The sequence below is a fragment of the Hyperolius riggenbachi genome, chromosome 5, assembly GCF_040937935.1.
Source record: "Hyperolius riggenbachi isolate aHypRig1 chromosome 5, aHypRig1.pri, whole genome shotgun sequence".
In the NCBI taxonomy this organism is placed as follows: Eukaryota; Metazoa; Chordata; class Amphibia; order Anura; family Hyperoliidae; genus Hyperolius; species Hyperolius riggenbachi.
Window position 1 is genome coordinate 417,257,559 of NC_090650.1, and position 18,623 is coordinate 417,276,181.

The 18,623-nt window shown below is 45.5% G+C and overlaps 1 protein-coding gene across 1 annotated transcript; it reads left to right on the top strand.

The window, feature by feature from the left end:
- Positions 1-2,767: 2,767 nt before the first annotated feature.
- Positions 2,768-15,630, top strand: TRIB1 (tribbles pseudokinase 1). The gene is made up of 3 exons (XM_068238022.1): positions 2,768-3,369; positions 6,836-7,128; positions 12,947-15,630. Exons 1-3 carry the CDS (start codon positions 3,043-3,045, stop codon positions 13,413-13,415), a joined length of 1,089 nt encoding a protein of 362 aa, XP_068094123.1. The 5' UTR covers positions 2,768-3,042; the 3' UTR covers positions 13,416-15,630.
- Positions 15,631-18,623: the final 2,993 nt, after the last annotated feature.

Consider the following 18,623-nt stretch of genomic DNA (forward strand, 5'->3'; position numbering starts at 1 on the left):
TTCAGTTCTGACAAAATCTTGTCAGAACTGAAAGGGATCGCTGTAAGAAGAAAATGGCGAGCTTCTGAGAGGAACTGGCAGCAAGGTAAGTATGTAATATTCATTTGCAGGTATATCAGGTGTTTATTTTAAAAAACTTTACTCAGATCAGGTTCACTTTAAGAACTTACTTTAGACCCACAAAATAGATTAGGGGTAAAGGACCACCATAGCTAAAAAAAAGTAAGTAGTTAAAATCTGACAGAACTGACATCTTCTCATGGGGGATTCTTGTTTTGTTTTTTTAGTTACTTAGCGACTGCGGTTTAGGAAATGCTTTTGAAAACAAAGAATCCCCATAAGGAGATGGACTAGTCCAAAACCTGTCAGTTCAGTCAGATTATAACTGCTTACTTTTTTTTTTTTTGCTGTATTGGTCCTTTAATCTGACAGAACTGACAGGTTTTGGACTAGTCCATCTCCTCATAGGGGATTCTCAGGGGTTTCTTTGTTTTCAAAAGCATTTAATGAACGGCAGTTGCAAAATCTAAACAGCCAAAATAGTAAGATACCAGCCATCCTCCCTACTCGCTTGCGCACTATTTTGGCAGATAGACTTAGCAACTGTGGTTTAGGAATTGCTTTTGAAAACAAAGAAAACCCTGAGAATCCTCCATGAGGAGATGAACTAGTCCAATGCTGTTCTGTCAGATTTTAACTGCTTACTTTTTTCCCTGTAGTGGTCCTTTAGAACAGTTATCCCAAAAGCAAGCAAAGCTCATTGTGGGAAAATACTGGCTTTTTCCAACTGCCAAGCAAGCAGTATCTCCCTCTGTGCATAGAACTCTCAGTAATGAACATTCCATAAAGATCACCTGGCAGAACTAAAGATGTCACCACCTGTAATACATTTCAGAATATAAATCAGGGAGAGTAAAGATGTTACAATGGACAAACACTGAATAAATAATCTATACATTAATATTGTAAAAGTAAGCAATTTTATTCAATATGTTATTTTTACTACAGTTTTTTTTATCTTTCTGTACAAACTAAGAAACGAAAAACAGAATATTCTACCTGGGCTTGAGCTCAGATTCTGTAACTCCTATTTACACTTCCGCCTCGGCTGTGTATAAATTTCACAAAAGCAAACACAACAGCATCCACTATATATAGATCCTCCACACAGATCTATAAACTCAGCACAGATCCAGCCAGTCTCCCCTTCCCAATGACTGATGCACTAAGCTCCTAGCTCGGCTCTCGGCTCCCTCTAGCGGACAGAGCCTGTCATCACACCTCTTCTGCTTTCACTGGCAGTACAGTATAATCCTGCAGTAGCAATGTGTCCTGCACGCGCAATATAGCGCTGATTGTGCTTTTATCATCTCATAATGCAAATAATACTCTTAATTTTAGGACATAACATCTCCTCTACAAAAACCATTTTTTTTGCATTATAATTACATTTATTCTATTTTTTAAAAATGCAATAATATGAATAATTGAAATTCACAATAAACGGTGGTACTCCCTGCGCAATGCAGCACCTTTGCAACCATGGCAACGGTGGTGTGTTTGGAGCACTGTGGCCTCAGGACTATCCAGAAACTCCCACGTTGCTGCATGAGGGTGCAGAGGTGTTTTTTTTAATCATTTTTTTTTTTTACACTTGCACCTGTCCACACAGACTATCAGCAAACTTTCACACGTCTATGATCCAGGTTATAACTAGAAGAGGGGACTATACTTCAGATCAGGTGTTTTTGTGGCCATACTTGTTATCAAGGGGGGGGGGGGGGGGGGGCATGGGAAGGGGGTGTAACATTGGGAGGGGGGCATACAAGTTTCTCTGGGGGCCCCATTAAGGGCTTGCCCACACTGCAGACGTTTTCATTTTGTTTTGTTTTTTACACGCCGTCGATTTTTAAAATCATTCACCAAACGCTTGCAATGAATGTCTATGAGAAGGTTCATATCAGCGCGGGTCGCGCGCTGTCTGTTCAGTGTACCATTTTTGAGGCGTTTCCGCCTCAATGGAAAGTATAGGAGAAACGCAAAACGCTCACAAGATCGCTTTGTGTAGCGATTGCATTCGCGTTTTTAAGAATAAATACATTGTATTTATTCTTTTTCGGGTCAAAGAGTTCACTTCCCGACTTGCGTCAGGGAGTGAATTACAAAACCGCTCGGAAAAAAACGCTTAGCACCGGGAATCAGAGGAAAAACGCCTCAAAAACATCCCACACGGACGGACACGCGAGCCGAGCGCAATGTGAACAAGGCCTTAGTGTAGTTACGCCACTGCATCTACCTGTGCAAGTTTCTCTTAGAAACACTGTGGAATAGCCCAGTATAAGAACAAAGCAACCATGTGACAATAAAGCTTGTCGCTGTGTCATTATATTTAATAAAATATCTACTAATGAGCTGTATTTATTTTCTGTATGTAAAAAAAAAAGTGCAATTTCCTTTTAATGTTAAAAGTGCATTTTTTTTTAAAACTCTTTTCTTTTAATAGTGTGGCACAAGAGTTGCATTTGCAGTGAGCAGAGCTTGGCACAGGAGCTAGCATTCCACAGACTCTATATATTGCTGAATGATGAAAATGCAGGCAACCCAAGCGTCCCAGGCAGGAGAATGATGCAAGGAGAGCCAGCCTTGCCTCTCCCCCCTCCTCCCCTCCCTCCTCAGCTGCAGCATCAGCCTGTGCCCTCCCTCTTTCCATGATGAAGGGAGAGTGTAATGCGATTATGAATGTGTTGCACAAGCCCTGGAGGCGGGGTGCTCAGTACACACAGGGTGAGTCACTCGGGAGGAGGAGAGGAAACTCACCACTGTGTGTAATAGGCAGTGTGTTCACAGTGCTGCTGCTACACAGATGCAGTCAGGAGCTCGCCTGCCCTGCATCAGTGCCAGCCGGCTGCACAGTGCCTGATCTCCTTCCCTCCTCCTCCTGGCACACTGGATGCCCACTCTAGGATCCTACTGGATGACTACTGCTCCTTCTTAGGTTTCTTTCCTGCTTCCTCTGAATCCTCCTCACAGACCTCATCACCCATGTTTGCCAACGTGCAGAGGCAGAGCCGGCTGGTGGGTGCCCCCCGGCTGGCACCGTGCAGAACCCACCACCACCAGCAGCATCAGCACCCCAAGAGGCTGGAGAGCGATGAGCCCCCCGCCAAGTGCGCCCGGCTCAGCGAGTCTCCTCTGGATGGGGGTCTGCTGCTCTCCCCGGGCTCCCCGCACCCACCGGCTCTGCCCAATGCATCCCCCCTGCACCAAGGACCGAGCTGCATTGGGAGCTACCTGCTGCTACCGACTGGAGACCGGGAGAACGTTTCCAGGGCTCTCCACCTGCACACCGGAGAGGAGCTGCAGTGCAAGGTGAGCCCAGGGCACCGAAATGCTGGATTTATGGAGTGCTGAGGGCTATGTATCATCTGCTGGGAGCTGTTCTGGGCATACCAACCTAGTCAATTCTTATTTCAACTTTGCCAGAGGGTTATTCTGGCCATCTGGGGACCACAATGGCTTACAGTGGGACCCTGGTTGGGTTCTCAAGCTATAAGATTTGCATTTGGGGCTGCAATATTGTGTCTGAACTCAAAGAAAAGTGACAGCCTGATGTCCATAAGGTCAAAGCTGGAATAATCCCATGTTGTCTAAAGGGTCTCCAAGCAGGAATGACCCCATAGTGTCTGTGAGCTTCAAGTTACAGCTAAAGCCCTATTGTTTTGGGAGGGATTTTAGGGTCAGCAGTGACTCTCTATGGTCTGCAGGGTCTTCAAAATCCTGAATCAGAGATGATCTTAGTTTTTTAAAGGGTTTAAGAGCACCCAAATCTTTTTTTTAAAGTACCCAAAGCAGGAGTGACCCTATGGTGACTGTAGGATATGAAGGTAGAACTAACACTGTAATATAGTCTCAAGCCAGGACTCTTTGCATAATGCCTTCATGAGCCTTAAGTTAGGACTTAACCCATACTGCTCATAGGTTTCTAGAAGTCCACTAGTTAGTCATGACCCTTTCTTGTCTGCAGAGTCTCAGTAGTCTCCAGGCTATTGTTTACTCCAGTATGCCTTCTGCATTCAAGAACCTGAGTTTATTTCATGCAGTCAGATGGAGAACTTCCAAGTTGAAGTATTTTGGCTCTGAAGGAACTATTAGCTTGTGATAACCTTGTTAGTCTGAGGTGAACACCTAATACTTTCTGCATTGGGAACCTCAGTTGACCAGAGGTCTGTGGGAACCCCATGTGAGGGACTACATTATGCTGTCTGCACGCTCTTGGAGGGCTTCAAGTTCTATTGTCTGCTGTGTCTCGTGTCTGACCCCAGTCTGTGGTTTGTGTTACCTCCAGGAACTCTGAAAAGCTGCAGTGTGCATTATCTGCTGAGTAGCTGATGTCTGCTTGTCTGTGTCTCCTTTTAATGTCCTCATTAAGGATAATCTGCCTTTTTGTCTGCAGTGATTAAAGGTACTCTGGGTCAGGAATGACCTCTGGATATTAGAGGACTCCATTGCAGGGGTAACTTCAGTGTAGTTCTCTGCTCATCCTAGGTTAATGCCCCAGCACCCCAAACCACCCCACTCCCAAGGCTAGAGTCTACAACGTGTCTCAGAGGGAAGGGGGTCCTCAATTTATCGCCCAAACCGCCTGGGGGGCATCCAAAACTTAATATCACCTCAACGTCTTCTTCACCATTCCCTGTAGACAGACGTGGAGCACTACTGTACGTTGCTGTTCCTGCACCTAAGCAGGGCAGCCACATCTATTGTTTGCTTTGTCTCTTTGGGAACTGAGAGAACAAGGACCCCCCAACCCCCCTTCTCCTTTGTCTGCAGACTTTAAGAGCAGCAGAGGGGGTGAGAGTGACCCCGTTGCTGAATTTTCGGTGCAAGAACCATGGGGGGGGGGGGGGGGGGGGTTGACTTTACTTCTGAGGTCTCATTCAGAGGTTCAGGAAGACCCACTTATTGTTATTGTGTGTCTTCAAAGCTCATTCTGTTATGCCTTGTATTGTGTTTCAAGCTTCAAGGTCTCCTGGGCCCCCACTCTGCTTCCTGCACTGCCTCAGGGCCCTCATGTATTATATTGCGTATGATATCTCGGGGGACCCGGCTCCTCATCCTCTGTAATCCCTAGAGGTCCCTGTTTTAAGACTGCTAGCTAAGTGATTGCTTCCCTGAGGATGTAGACGACATACCTCTAGAACTAGCTGTAGATGTATGCTTTCTGTATATGGCTTGTTCACCCCCCCCCCCCCTTTCACCAGAGCAGCTGCTGTGGAACTACAACTCCCAGCAGTCCCCCACTGCCATGCACAGCTAAGTGTAGGTTCCATGGCCATGATCACTTCCACTCACAATTGATTGTTTTTTTATGTTTTTAGACGTGCTTATTTAAGCTGGAGAGTAGACACAGCTTTCACCTTACATGCCCCGCAGTTCTGAGAAGTCTGCCTGTGCTGCATTTCAAGAATCTCGACACAAACGGAGAGAGTTTTAGATGATTAAACCACCACCACTGCAGGGTTCATGTCCCTAAATATTGAGACCTCTCGACGCAAGTTAATTATGATCTAAGATCTTTGTAACCTATAGATGTATTTCCTGGGGTCACATCGGTCAAAAGTGACATCTGATTGGTTGCTGTGGGCGGTTGTGCTTTCCGAATTGAGATTTCATAGAGGGTTTCATCCACCCCCAGGGCTGTGGAGTTGATACAAAAATCATCCGACTCCTCATTATATGAAACCTCTAATTCCAGGTACCCAAAATTGTTACGGCTCCTTAGTCTAATACTTACTAGGGCATTGGGGTTGCAACAAAAATCATCCGACTCCTCAGTTTATGAAACCACCGACTCCGGTTCCAGGTACCCAAAAATTGCTCCAACTTCGACTCCTCAGACCTGTCCATGCCTAAGCGTTTTCAAGAGGTGATCAGTTTTTAACTTTTTTTGGGGATGCCATATGTTACAAAGTACGTAGACATGGGCAAGCCACATACAAATGAATGGGGTAAACAATGTGTGCTTTAAATGGTAATCGCATAAGTGTGAATGAGACCTCAGCCTAAAGCAGTAGGGGATGAGGTAAATTGCAGTAACTCTTGGCATCCGATCTATTTTTTTTTCTGTGAGGTGATGAAAGCTAAAATTTCTTTAACTGCGTCGGGTTGTTACTCATATTACTGCTGCCTTATTCATTAGGGTGAATAACAACGTGTGAAGGCCAAACCAGCCTTCCCTTATAGGATCGGAGCTGTGAGCTTATCGCAATGCTATGTCAGCAGGTTGCTTAATAATCGCGATGACAACTCACTGGGTGCTCTCATTTCATGCCTACCCTCCCTTTCCTCCTACATTTGGAACTGACGAGATGACATTCCTTCACAAACGTCCTGTTTTGCCCATTCTTAATTGGATCAGACAAGTGACGTCAGTGCTGTGCTCTCCGGTAACCTCTTAGCCTGGTTTGGGTTACGTGTTTGGTGCCCTCTGCTGCCACCAAGTCAGTGATAGGAAAAAATTACGGCGGGTGGGTCCGTTCCAAAAGGCATATGAACCACATAAATTTAAGAGTTTACGATGAAGTTTAAAAATAGGAAGCACTCCTGCCAAAGCTCATGTAACATGGTTGTTTGCCTTCATTAAGTCTCTTACGCATGTCGTTTGCAATGGTATGGTCCAGCCCATCTGGGGCCTGTGGAACCTGTTGCTGTGGTGAAGCTATGAGTTCATCCATGAGGGGACTTGTGGTCCCACCACACAGCTGATGAGATTGAGCTTTGTTTAGAATCTGAATCTAAGGCTTGGATTACATATTTTCTTGTGTCTCCTTTGCAGGTTTTCCCTTTAAACGACTACCAGCAGAAGATCCAGCCTTACATCCATCTGCCTTGGCACAGGAACATCACTGGGATCGTGGAGGTCATTCAAGGGGACAGCAAGGCCTACGTGTTCTTCGAGAAGGAGTACGGTGACATGCACTCTTACGTGCGCAGCTGCAAGAGGCTGAGTGAGGAACAGGCGGCTAAGCTCTTCAGGCAGATTATCAATGCGGTCTCCCACTGCCATCGGTCCAATATCATCCTCGGGGATCTGAAACTGAGGAAGTTCGTGTTCTCTGACAAAGAAAGGTGAGGGAATCATCCAGGTTAAAATGCTATAGAAGCTTGATGATGGCCGTGTTTGGTAATTTCATCTGTGGTGTCTAGATCTAGTCATGTCACTTAGCCAAAGGGCAGCCATTTTGTTAGTCAGTTTAACTGACAACAGAATGCTCTCTTTGCAAGGCAGCCTTTTGTTAGCGTTATTTTACACAATATATGCAGCATCAGTGGAGAACGGGACTTGAGTTGACCATAGACTGGAGCGGTAGATATGAAAGTTTAGAGACTGGGTTGGCACAGGCTGGTTCTAGGGAGAGTTTTGTATATGGCAGGCCAATCAGGCCAAAGAGGGTGATAGATATAGGTGGCTGGGAAATTTTGAAGAAAGAAGCAACTCTAATATTAGAATAGATTCCAAGAGAATGAAGGAGCTCAAGAGAAACCTTGTAACCGTTCCTGAGGTGCGGTTATGCCTGCTTAGGATATTTATTAAACATTTGAGGTCAGATAGGGTGGTTCAGTTGCTAACCATGCCTGTTCATTCACTAGAAACAAGAACTGTTGGCATTTGTGTTGATTAATTGATTTGAACTGTCACTGCCAATAGCAAAGCGGCCACGGTCAGCGAGCTGCTAATAATGCCAACTTTTTTGTAGCTTGGAATTGGGCCAATCAGAATTGTAAGGAAGTCCATTTGATTGGCCCAGTTCCAAGCGTAAAAAAAAAATGGAATTATTAGCAGCTCGCTGACTGTTGCCTTTGCAGGCAGGCAGTTTATTTGCCTCTCGTTGAACATGTATCTTTGTGAATGACCCCAGTACAGGGCTGGATTTACCGTAATGCACTGTAGGCTAGTGCCTACAGGCGCCCGATGATGGAAAGGCAGCTTACTCCACTCCCCTAGCACCTCCCTCCTGCCTTCCCTATGCAGAGTCCCAAGCAGAGCGTAAATGAGAGGTTACACTGCCGGCTCTCGGCATTCCACTGATGAGATCTCTCCTCAGTCGGGGGCACCTCTAGCTAACTAATACTACAGAGTAACCAAGCAGCTCAGGGTGACCCAAACTACTAGGAATGTATAGGGGGATAAAAGGAACCAAAAAGCCCTCCTACTAAAAAAGCAAAGCTTGGTGTAATTGCCTTCTTAAAACAGAAGGAAATTTGCAATAATTCAGTTATAAATGAACATTTGTGGTTACCCACAATGCACACCTACTAAATATGCAAATTATCCCTTTTTGCCCTTGGTAAGCCAAGCAAGCATCCAGAACCGCTGGTTTATAGCAAGCCTATAGCTTTAAGTTTTACACAGCCATATCAAACCCACATGTAGACAGCCTGTTTCGGACTTTTGGTCCTCATCAGTACATGGTAGGGATTGATAAGGCTGTATGAAATAGGGCTTGGTCGAGTACAACAGAGTAACCAAGCAGCTCAGGGTGACCCAAACTACTAGGAATGTATAGGGGGATAAAAGGAACCAAAAAGCCCTCCTACTAAAAAAGCAAAGCTTGGTGTAATTGCCTTCTTAAAACAGAAGGAAATTTGCAATAATTTGCAAAAAATTTGCAATAATAACTAATACTAAGGTCACCTGCAGCTACAGCTATGACTGTAGCTATAAGGGACAAGTGACAGAGGGGCCAGCCACCACAACTGTGATGCGGTTCGGCGGGGGTTTTATAGGTTCATGGAGGGTGAAGTCTAGGGTGTCAGGACATCTGTGCCTATAGGCTCCTGTGCTGTAAATCCGGGTCTGCTCCAGAGATATCAAGGAAGCCATTGTGCACCTTGAACCATATTAAAAAAACAGTGCAATGTAAATAATGGCCAAGAATGCTACGGCCAGCTCACGGACCAAGCATTGCATCATCTGGTGCAACATCCACCTGTTTCAAAGCAATACATTTGCCCTCCCCCCCCCCACCGTGTCATGAGGTACACACAAGCCTTGCGTTGTGCAAGCCGGTGTTGCCTATGGCCTCCCAGCTTCGCTATGAGGTAAATAGTTAACGTTTAACCAACCAAACATCCCTGTCTTAAGCAAAGCCAACCCCCCTCCATGTTTCCTCCAAATATTGATATTTCCATTAGCGCGTGTTTGTTCTGGGTGTTTACAGTCACATCGCTCACAGCAGATAGGTCCACGATAGCCGCCCCCCCCCTGCCGCTCCAACCAACAAGAACTGCAGCCAAAGCTGCAGTGGTTGCTGATTGAGATCTGTCAGAACAGCACCAATAGGGGGGCAGGGAAAAAAATAATGTTTACATGACACTGTATGCGATACAGAACAGCTTCCTGTCTGCTGAAAAGCGCCGTACATACCAGAGCCCGCCAGTCCAGCGTCATGGAACATTCCTCTCTCCAGCTGCTGCTGGCACAGCGCAGTGACTGCGAATGAATTGATGAGCCCTGAGCGAAGCGAGCCTTATAAAGCGCTGGCTTCTCTGTAGCCTCGGTGCACGACCCGATAGCACCGCTGAAGTATCGCCAGGCAAACGTTATCTCCAGGTTAATAAAGGACCACTATCGCGAAAGCACAGACGTGTACATTTCTCCCAGAGTAAAATGAACTGTAAATGACTCTTTTCCTACTGTATGTCACTGTCACTTACAGTAGGCAGTGAAAATGTGACAGATCTGTCACTGAACTGCAGTTACTCAATCCAGCTGCCAAAACAGTTTACAATTGAGTAGGAAAGCTGGCTGATGTCTTTGTATACATCCTGTTCGGGAGTGTAAAGAACAAAGGTAATAACTGTGAATCCTCCATGAGGAGATGGACTAGTCCAAAATCTGTCAGATCTGTCAGCTACTACCAACTGTAAGTGACAGCAACATAGGGAAAAAGGTCATTTATAGTACATGTTACTCTGGGAGAAATGTACATATTACATGTATGTATTTCACATTTTGAAATGTTTTGCAGTAGTGGTCCTTTAAGATCGGGAAAATCCCACCACATGGGCCCACATAGACTACCGTTGTTTATTTATTTTTTAATTTCTTTAATTTTCCCTTTTACATCTATCGGTCTTAGACAGTGAAATGTAATATTATGAAAGATATTAAATTCCCATCGTGAAGCGCGCAAGCGTGAAATTGGGTCCCGGTTGCCGCGTCCCATCTGGGTATTGCTGGAATGTTAACTAGCGGAGGGAAGCTGACGGCATGGGAGGAGGGAGGGCGGGCTCACCCTGTGGTCATGGCGATGAGTTCAGAGCTCGGTTTGGGATTCTTTGCCAAACCGGATCTTTAAATGTCACTGTATACGGCCGTGCGGGGTGGTGTAAAGCCCAACGAGACAGGTACACAGACCGGAGCAGGGGAGAGCGGCTAAAATCAGACGGGATTAGGAACACTACGTTACAGTCGGTACACAGCAGTGATAATTTAGGACTCTGCTATTTCTGTAACACAAGGACAGTTCTAGGTAAAGTGCTGCCCTTGGCAAAAAAATGAATCTGAATCCCCTTACGATTTAATACTGTACTGACAGTAAAGTTGTTGTGATCTGCACAAATCCTGACTTGGGAGCCTCTAATGAACTTGTGGCCCTAGGCTGTTGCCCAGTTTGGCCCTATAGCAGAACAGAGCAGAGTTACTTTAGACAGATCATGTAAAATTACCGTATATTTCTGATCATGTGATTTTTACCAATCCCTCCACTGTAGTTGATGATCACTACCCGATCAATTTCAGATTGGGGAGTTATCAATTTCTTGCAATATCGGGTGGTTATCAGTTTGTCTACTGCTAGCTTAAAACTGGCCATACACACATTGATTTTTATCTGCAGATTCGATCACTGATGTAATCTGACGATTATCTTTCATGCGAGGACGAGCCTCATCGATCATAATTTTGATTGATTTGTCGCAAAAATTGCTCAAAATTACGATCGGACCAGATGGTAAATTTCGGTTCATAAGACATATAGGGAAAACTGCAATACGTTGATGGCCCATAAGGTTGCACTGTATCGATTAGTCTCCATGGTGAAATCTGTTGAAAATCTGTGCTCAGTTGAAATTCGATCCCTCTCTGATCAGAGAGTAATTGATCTGTGTGCTCCATTAGGCAAAAATCTATGCGTGTCTATAATACGGCCACCTTTAGATTGCACAAAAATTGTCCAACCATATTGCTGCAGGTGTGGCCAACCTTATTGTGGTCCACGGCAACCAATCAGCTTTTTCTCTTGGCTTCACCTGTGGAATGAAGCAAGGATTGTGATTGGTTGCACCTGAGCAGATAAAGCTGCCCCGTCATTGGCACCCGTATAGGCAAGACAAGACACAGAACATTTATATTGTGCTTTTCTCCTGGTGGACTCAAAGCACCAGAGCTGCAGCCACTAGGGCGCGCTCTATAGGCAGTAGCAGTGTTAGGGAGTCTTGCCCAAGGCCTCCTTACTGAATAGGTGCTGGATTACTGATCAGGAAGAGATGAGATTTGAACCCAGCTCTCCTGTGTCAGAGGCTGAGCCCTTAACCAGATAGGCTGCACAGATAAAACGGCTCATCCATATATTTGGAAGCGGCGAGTGTCAGGCCGCTGTGTCATCACTCCGGTGACAATATCTGCCCCCTCCTTCATCAGGAGGGGGTTAAGCTGTTTGTGGCAGGCACAGGTGTCAGATTTTTAGTGTGACTCCAGCCAGCCACTGGCTGCCAGACCGTGCAGTAGCTTGAGTCACTTTTTCCATCCCTCCCCCCCCCCCCTTCACCCCATTACTGCAGTGACAAGAGTTCAGCATGAGGACAGAGACAGGAGCACATGATGCTGAGAGAGAGGAGCGAGGAACAGTCTCCCCGCTCGTTCGCAATGCCTAAACCGACCACCTCATCAGTCATCCCAACGCCTCTGATATATGGCGGCTATATTTGTCCTGCGGTCGCCTGCAGCGTTCTGCCGAGAAATTATTAAATGACATTTACTTGGTATTTTCAAAGGCTGCGACAAAGACGTCCCGTCTTCACCTGATAGTTGTTGAAGTTGATGCAGCGATCAGCTGAGAGGCCTCGTTTGTTATGAAACTAATACCCAAATAAAGGGACGGTTTGTTTGCATAGTAGAATGCTATTTTAAAGTGGACCTGAACTCTGAACTTCCTCTCTGCTCTAAAAGATCCGCAACAGCATAATAGCCTTTACAGAAAAAAACATTTCTTTGTTACAGCTGTTACACATCTTACAGTAAATCTGGAGTGTGTCTACTTCCTGCTTTCATGGAAGCAGACCTATTGTTAACATCCTGTGTTTACAAATTAGCTGCTCTGCCATGGCAGAGATTCCTGAGCTGACACAGCTGAGAGATCAAATTACAGTGGTGATTAGGCACAGATAAGAGGGACACGTTAAACTCTCTAAATACATACAGGGAGCATTTATCTCTGTTTTCCTTCTGTCCTATGCAAGAGTTCAGGCCCACTTTAAATACATTTTTGCATAAAAAATACAAACCTGATCACTCCCAATCTCACAGTCTGAATTCACACCTCCCTGCTAGTAACTGAACAACATCATAGGCTATCCCTAAACAGGGAGCCGTGGCTTTAGCAGACGTAGCAATTAATCTTCTTCCTGTATGCCCATGTGACTAATGGGGGAGTGTTTTGGTCTGACTGGGAGTTAGGAAGCGGCTAGGAGGATAAGATGGTATCTCATGAGCCAGAGAAGAAATACAATTGATAAAGTTATGATGTAGCTTTCCTGAGACACACTACCAGATGTCAGAAAGGATGTGGGATGGAATATATGAATACCATTAAATCTCTGTTGTGTGTTTGTAATTCATTGTTAGCTCATTATTTACGTGTTGTTTTCTTTTTTTGGTTCACAGGACACAGCTCAGGTTGGAAAGCTTAGAGGACGCTCACATCATGAAAGGCGGTGACGACGCTCTGTCGGACAAACATGGCTGCCCGGCTTACGTCAGTCCGGAGATCCTCAACACCACAGGGACTTATTCTGGGAGGTCAGCTGACGTCTGGAGCCTGGGCGTCATGCTCTTCACCCTCCTCGTTGGACGTTACCCTTTCCATGACTCAGACCCCAGCTCCCTCTTTTCAAAAATTCGCCGCGGACAGTTCTGTATCCCTGACCACGTTTCCCCCAAAGCTCGGTGCCTTATACGGAGCCTACTGAGGCGGGAGCCCTCCGAAAGACTCACAGCAGATGAGATTTTATTACACCCCTGGTTTCAGGCTGCCTCCAACCCCAGCCTAGCGGACCAGGAACCCAGCAACACTGACCAGATGGTCCCAGATGTTCCACAGACATCTGAAGACCTAGACTCCTTCTTCTGCTAGCTCTTTCCAGTTTTGTGGACTATTTCCTTTCAGATGACCAGAACCAGGACTTACAATAAGCCTGTGAGCTCTTTCCACTGTGGTGTGGATGTTTGCCTGTGTGTCACAGCAACGTATGTTTCTAAATTTGCCAACAGTTATCCTATTGCAAAAGCTTTCTGCCTTGAGGGTCTAGAACAATCTAGAATTTTTCCGCAAGGCAGTGAGTGGAATTAGCAGTTAAGATGAGGGAAGTATAACAACTCAAAGCAACCAACCAGAAATCATCCCTGAAATGGATCTGACTAGAGTTAACTGAAATTTGATTGGTTGCCGTGGGCTTGTGGACTCTACACATCAATGGTAGATTGGTTTTATACAACCCAGACAATTTATGAACACGTGGTTCGTTATTACTGTTTTTGGAGGAATTTTACCCCTCAGTGGACTTTTCTTTCCTTTGTAATAACTCTAGGGTTTGATCTCATTGGAGCATGGATGATGTTTATTCATCCAATCCTACTAATTGATTACTTGGTATTGATTGGGGAAAGCCCGTGATAGGTCACTAAGCTATAACGTTTTGGGCTTCACATAACATACCCTACTTCAAATTTAGCTTAATGATCAATCCTGAATCAATCTCCTATTAATTTCAACAATTTTACTCACTTTGGCTTACTTGATTAAAAAAAACATTACTCGTTGGCAGTGACAGATCTCCAAATTTTTGTTTTCAACCCAATGGTTCTATAAAATGTACCCTTCTGCCTTATTTGGATTAATTGCTTACAATTTGCCAAATGAGGGGGTTCTTCCAATGCTTTCTAGCATTTCCTAGTGTTAATTTAGCATTAAACGGGTGAGATGTTTGGTTTCACCCATAAATTTGTGCCAAACACCAGCACTTTTAAGACTCAAGGTAATATTTTCTGTAGGAGTCACATTACATAAAGACTCCCGTGGAAGGGAAGTCAGTGTTGCATTGTGGGTATTTTCCCAGCATTCCCTGCGTTCCCACATAGGCCTCCGTATTGAACATTTTTGTAGGTCACTTCCCACCTACCCCACACCACTGGGCAGGGCCGGGCCGAGGCATAGGCTGGAGAGGCTCCAGCCTCAGGGCGCAGTGTAGGAGGGGGCGCAGAATTAATTCAGCTGTCATACCTAATTGTGTTTGAAGCAGAAAGAAATAAGAAAAGGGGATACATGGCAGTGACTGCAAGCCATATAACTAGATATTAAGGTGTTGGGGAGGTTGTGGTCCCTGTGGCGCCTCTTAGTCTAATAGCAATCCGTGTGTGATGGCTGGGTTGGCAGGGATGGAGGGGCGCACTTTGGTGTCTCAGCCTTGGGTGCTGGAGGACCATGTCCCGGCTCTGCCACTGGGCATAGATAGATAAAATGGTCACAGCACGGTCACGTCATACAAGGGCTAGTCCGCGGCAAGCCTTCACTTACGTGAAAAAGAAGCACATATACCTCATGTATTGTTATGTATTGTCATTTTCTGGCCACATTTCATTTTTCAGCAGTAAGTTATAGACTTTTTCTTTTTTTTATACAGTCATGATGTCTGGTTTTGTTTCGTTTTTTTTTACCGGAAATAACTTTTTCCTATTTTATTATTTAATTATTCGTAACGCCGATCTGCTGTGACGCCGTAGCAGCCAATCCGATGTCGGGGTTCTTAAATCTTTCTGAAATGAGGAGAGGTTGGAGCCAGACAAGCGGGTCACAGCTGTTGTCGTTGTTGTATTTTATTGAAGAAGTCTGTGTGTACGCTGGTGCTTGGCGCACTGCTATGCCGGTGCGTGCGTCTACACACACCTACGCGCGCCAGGCTCTGTTGGCAGCGGAGCCTCGATTGGGTCTTGGAAATCCGAAGATAAGGCATTAAGATAAATAGAAACAAAGTCCCAAATGTTAATTAGCAGTTGTAATGTGAATAAATGTTGGCAAATGCACCTGTCGAACATGAGGAAAAAATCGTGACAGAACCAGAGAGGCCCTGGACCTCCGTTGCACTAACTGCCTCACGGTTGTTCATTTTGTATCTGTGATACGTTTTGTACATACGAGAGACTCTACGTAACGACAGTAAGCGTTTGCTGAAAACAGATTCGAGAAAAAACACTAAATTGTGTAAATATTGTGGGGTTTTTGGGAGGGAAAGAAGAGAAAAAACCTAATTTTGGTTTAATTTGTACAGTATATTGTAATAAATATTTTTTTTTATATATTCCCGCCTCAGATTTCATCCTGTTTGTGTCTGTTGATTTTATCTCTTAAAGAGACTCTGTAACAACAACATTTTCAGCCTTATTTCTTCTATCCTACAAGTTGCTATACCTGTTCTAATGTGGTCTGGCTTACTGCAGCCTTTTCTAGTTGCACTTTCTCTGTAATATATCTTATCTTCTTTTCTTTGTCAAGCTTTGTCAACCCAGGTAGGAAGGAGCTGCCTCTGCTGTGATAGGGACAATTTGTGCAAGCCCCCTGCAGGCCCCCTCCAGGCTCACTCCTGTGTGTTTATTTCTCACTCACAGACAGTCCCTGCTCTCAGTTTCAGCGTGTGTGTGAGGCTGTGGGAGGAGGGAACTGCCTGTCACATGCTGACAATTTGTTACCCAGACACAAGTGCAGAGCCCAGACTCCTGGCTCAGAATAAACAGCTGTGTTATAAAGGAGTCTGAGGATCCTTGTCATGCTTCAGTGGCTCAGAGCCGCAGAGGCAGAAGGTAAAACTTTTTCTAAACTTGCACATACTGTAACATCTGCAGGGTGCATTTACTGTTTAATAATAAAAACTTGTAAATCAAACATAAGGCAGTATACATCCTGTTTCTTTTCAGTATACTTCCTGTTTTGGCGGCCATCTTTACTGTTTACAAAACAGTTTATAAAACATGTCACAGAGGGGGCTAGGAGATGTCCCCGAACAGGCTGATATGTTTATTTATGTAACATTTTTTCAATACAGATTCTCTTTAATTTTTAAAGTCCAAGAAAAATAATGAAAATAAAGTGAACCAGTAAGGGAAAAAGTAAAAATAGCTGCTTACCTCAATAGAGGGAAGACCATCAAGAGCTTTTCGGATATGTTCTCCTGGTGCTTTCTCCCCCCCCCCTCCCTGTGTTCAAGACCGGCTGTACTCAGGGCCGGATTTCTGGGAAGGCAACAAAGGCCCAAGCCTTGGGCGATTGTAGCCCAAGGGGGCACCTGGACATGAAAGAGGGGTTGGAGAAATACAAAAGTTTGAAACCGAGAGCCCAATATGGTGTAGTATGTCACGACAAATGTATAAAATAACGGTAGTAAGTAATATACTCACAAGTCTGGGTTACCACAAAGGCAACCACTGGATGCACGGATGGGGAGAATTATAACCTGACCCCACTCAGGTATTAAGAAGTCGCTCTCTGTAGATAGGAAAAAAAGGGGACTATACCCCTCCACCAAGGGTGGACTAGATCGGATTGAAGTTTGTGATAACAGAGGCGCCAAATTAGAGTAAAAACATCTAAAATCAGTTTAAAAGGAGGGGGGTTGGTGGATGCCACCCTCAGGTATATAAAGAGAGCAGCCAATGAGCCGTTATATATAAATAAATAATACAATTTATTATAAAATCTCCAGGTATGCAACGCGTTTCACGGGTCAAATGCCCGCTTCATCAGGCAATCAGTGTTGGAGATACACAAGGCTGTGTCAATTTTCTGGCCAAGCGCCTACTGTGTGTATGAAAGAGGGGTTGTTACATATGAAAGAGGAGAAACATGAAAACGGGAAGCTGTTGCCTAAGGCTGGGAACACACTAGGCAGAAACGCTCGTGTTGCGGAAAACACAGCATGTAATGTTTGCCAATGGGCCGCATCAAAAAACGCATATGAATGTGTTTCGACATTTGCGTACATAATGAAAGTCAGTGGTGACGCAATGTAATGCGTTTTGTATGTGTTTTTTCATACGTTTTTATATGTGTTTTTGACCGCAAACGCATTAAAATGCACACAACGCATGCACGGGAACAAAAACGCAAATGCATAGAAAACGCAATACAAGCGCAATATTTCCCGCACTGCTAGGTGTGCACCCAGCCTGAGGGAGCTGTTCATGAAAGAAAGGGGCTGCTGTACATGGAAAAGGGGGCTGCACATGGAATGGGATTGGTACTACTGCACATGGAAGGGGAGCCACAACACACTTGGCCTAGTGGTGGAAAATGTATAAATTCAGGCTTGGCTATAATGCACTTGTGCAACTACAATCTGCTTCCACAGTAGCACAAAGCCACTTGTGCATGACGACTGTACAAGCCCAGACCAAACTTGTGCAGGCTTGCTTTAAACAAAGCAAATCCTAATAGCAATCAGGTGGAATATGGAAGTGACTAGGAGACCTAAGCTCGTTTAAAAATGGGCTCTAGGTCTATCTCACCACCTGGCCCCGTCCTCCTTCTCCTCCTGTCCCAACGGCTACACATGCGCAGTAGCCAAAAGACACGGGGCACAGAGAGAGGAGGATGACGCAGGGACAGGTAGGGTTTTATTATATAGGATGTGGTGGACAAAATAACTGCCTCATGGCCCAAGGTGATTGGCAAACTCCACTGCAGCTCTCTTCCTCCCCACGCTAGATGTAGCTGGTGGGCGGGTACATTTAGGCACTAGAGGTCTTAAAGGGAACCTAAAGCAAGAGGGATTCTGGAGGCTGCCATATGTATTTCCTCTTAAACAATGCACATTGCCCGGCTGTCCTGCTGATCCTCTGCCTTTAACCTCCCTAGTGTTCTGGACGAGCTAGGCTCGTCCAGAGACGCCGGAGGTCACCGCTCAGGCCCCGCTGGGCCGATTTGAATAATTTTTTTAAAACACGCAGCAAGCACTTTGCTTGCTTCGTGCCTTACCCGATCGCCGCCGCCCGCCGCGATGCAGGGCCCCCCCGGGCGAGACCCCGTGCGCTGCCTGGCCAAACAGTGCCAGGCAGCGCTGAGGGGTGGATCGGGTCTCCCTGTGACATCGCCGACGTCGATGATGTCACGACGTGGGTCGCCATGGCGACGGGGGAAGCCCTCCAGGAAATCCCGTTCAGAACGGGATTTCCGGACGGGCCATTGCGCTGGCGGCGATCAGAGGGGTGGGAGGGATGCCGCAGGGAGGGGGAATCATGTAGCTAGCGCTAGGCTAGCTACATGAAAAAGGAAAAAAATATATGCAAAAAACGT

Excerpts from the sequence above, each read along its gene's own strand:
- TRIB1 (XM_068238022.1), top strand. The coding sequence starts at position 3,043 with ATGTTTGCCAACGTGCAGAGGCAGAGCCGGCTGGTGGGTGCCCCCCGG. Across the intron at positions 3,370-6,835 it reads GAGAGGAGCTGCAGTGCAAG|GTTTTCCCTTTAAACGACTA; the intron begins GTGAGCCCAGGG and ends TCTCCTTTGCAG. Across the intron at positions 7,129-12,946 it reads GTGTTCTCTGACAAAGAAAG|GACACAGCTCAGGTTGGAAA; the intron begins GTGAGGGAATCA and ends TTTGGTTCACAG.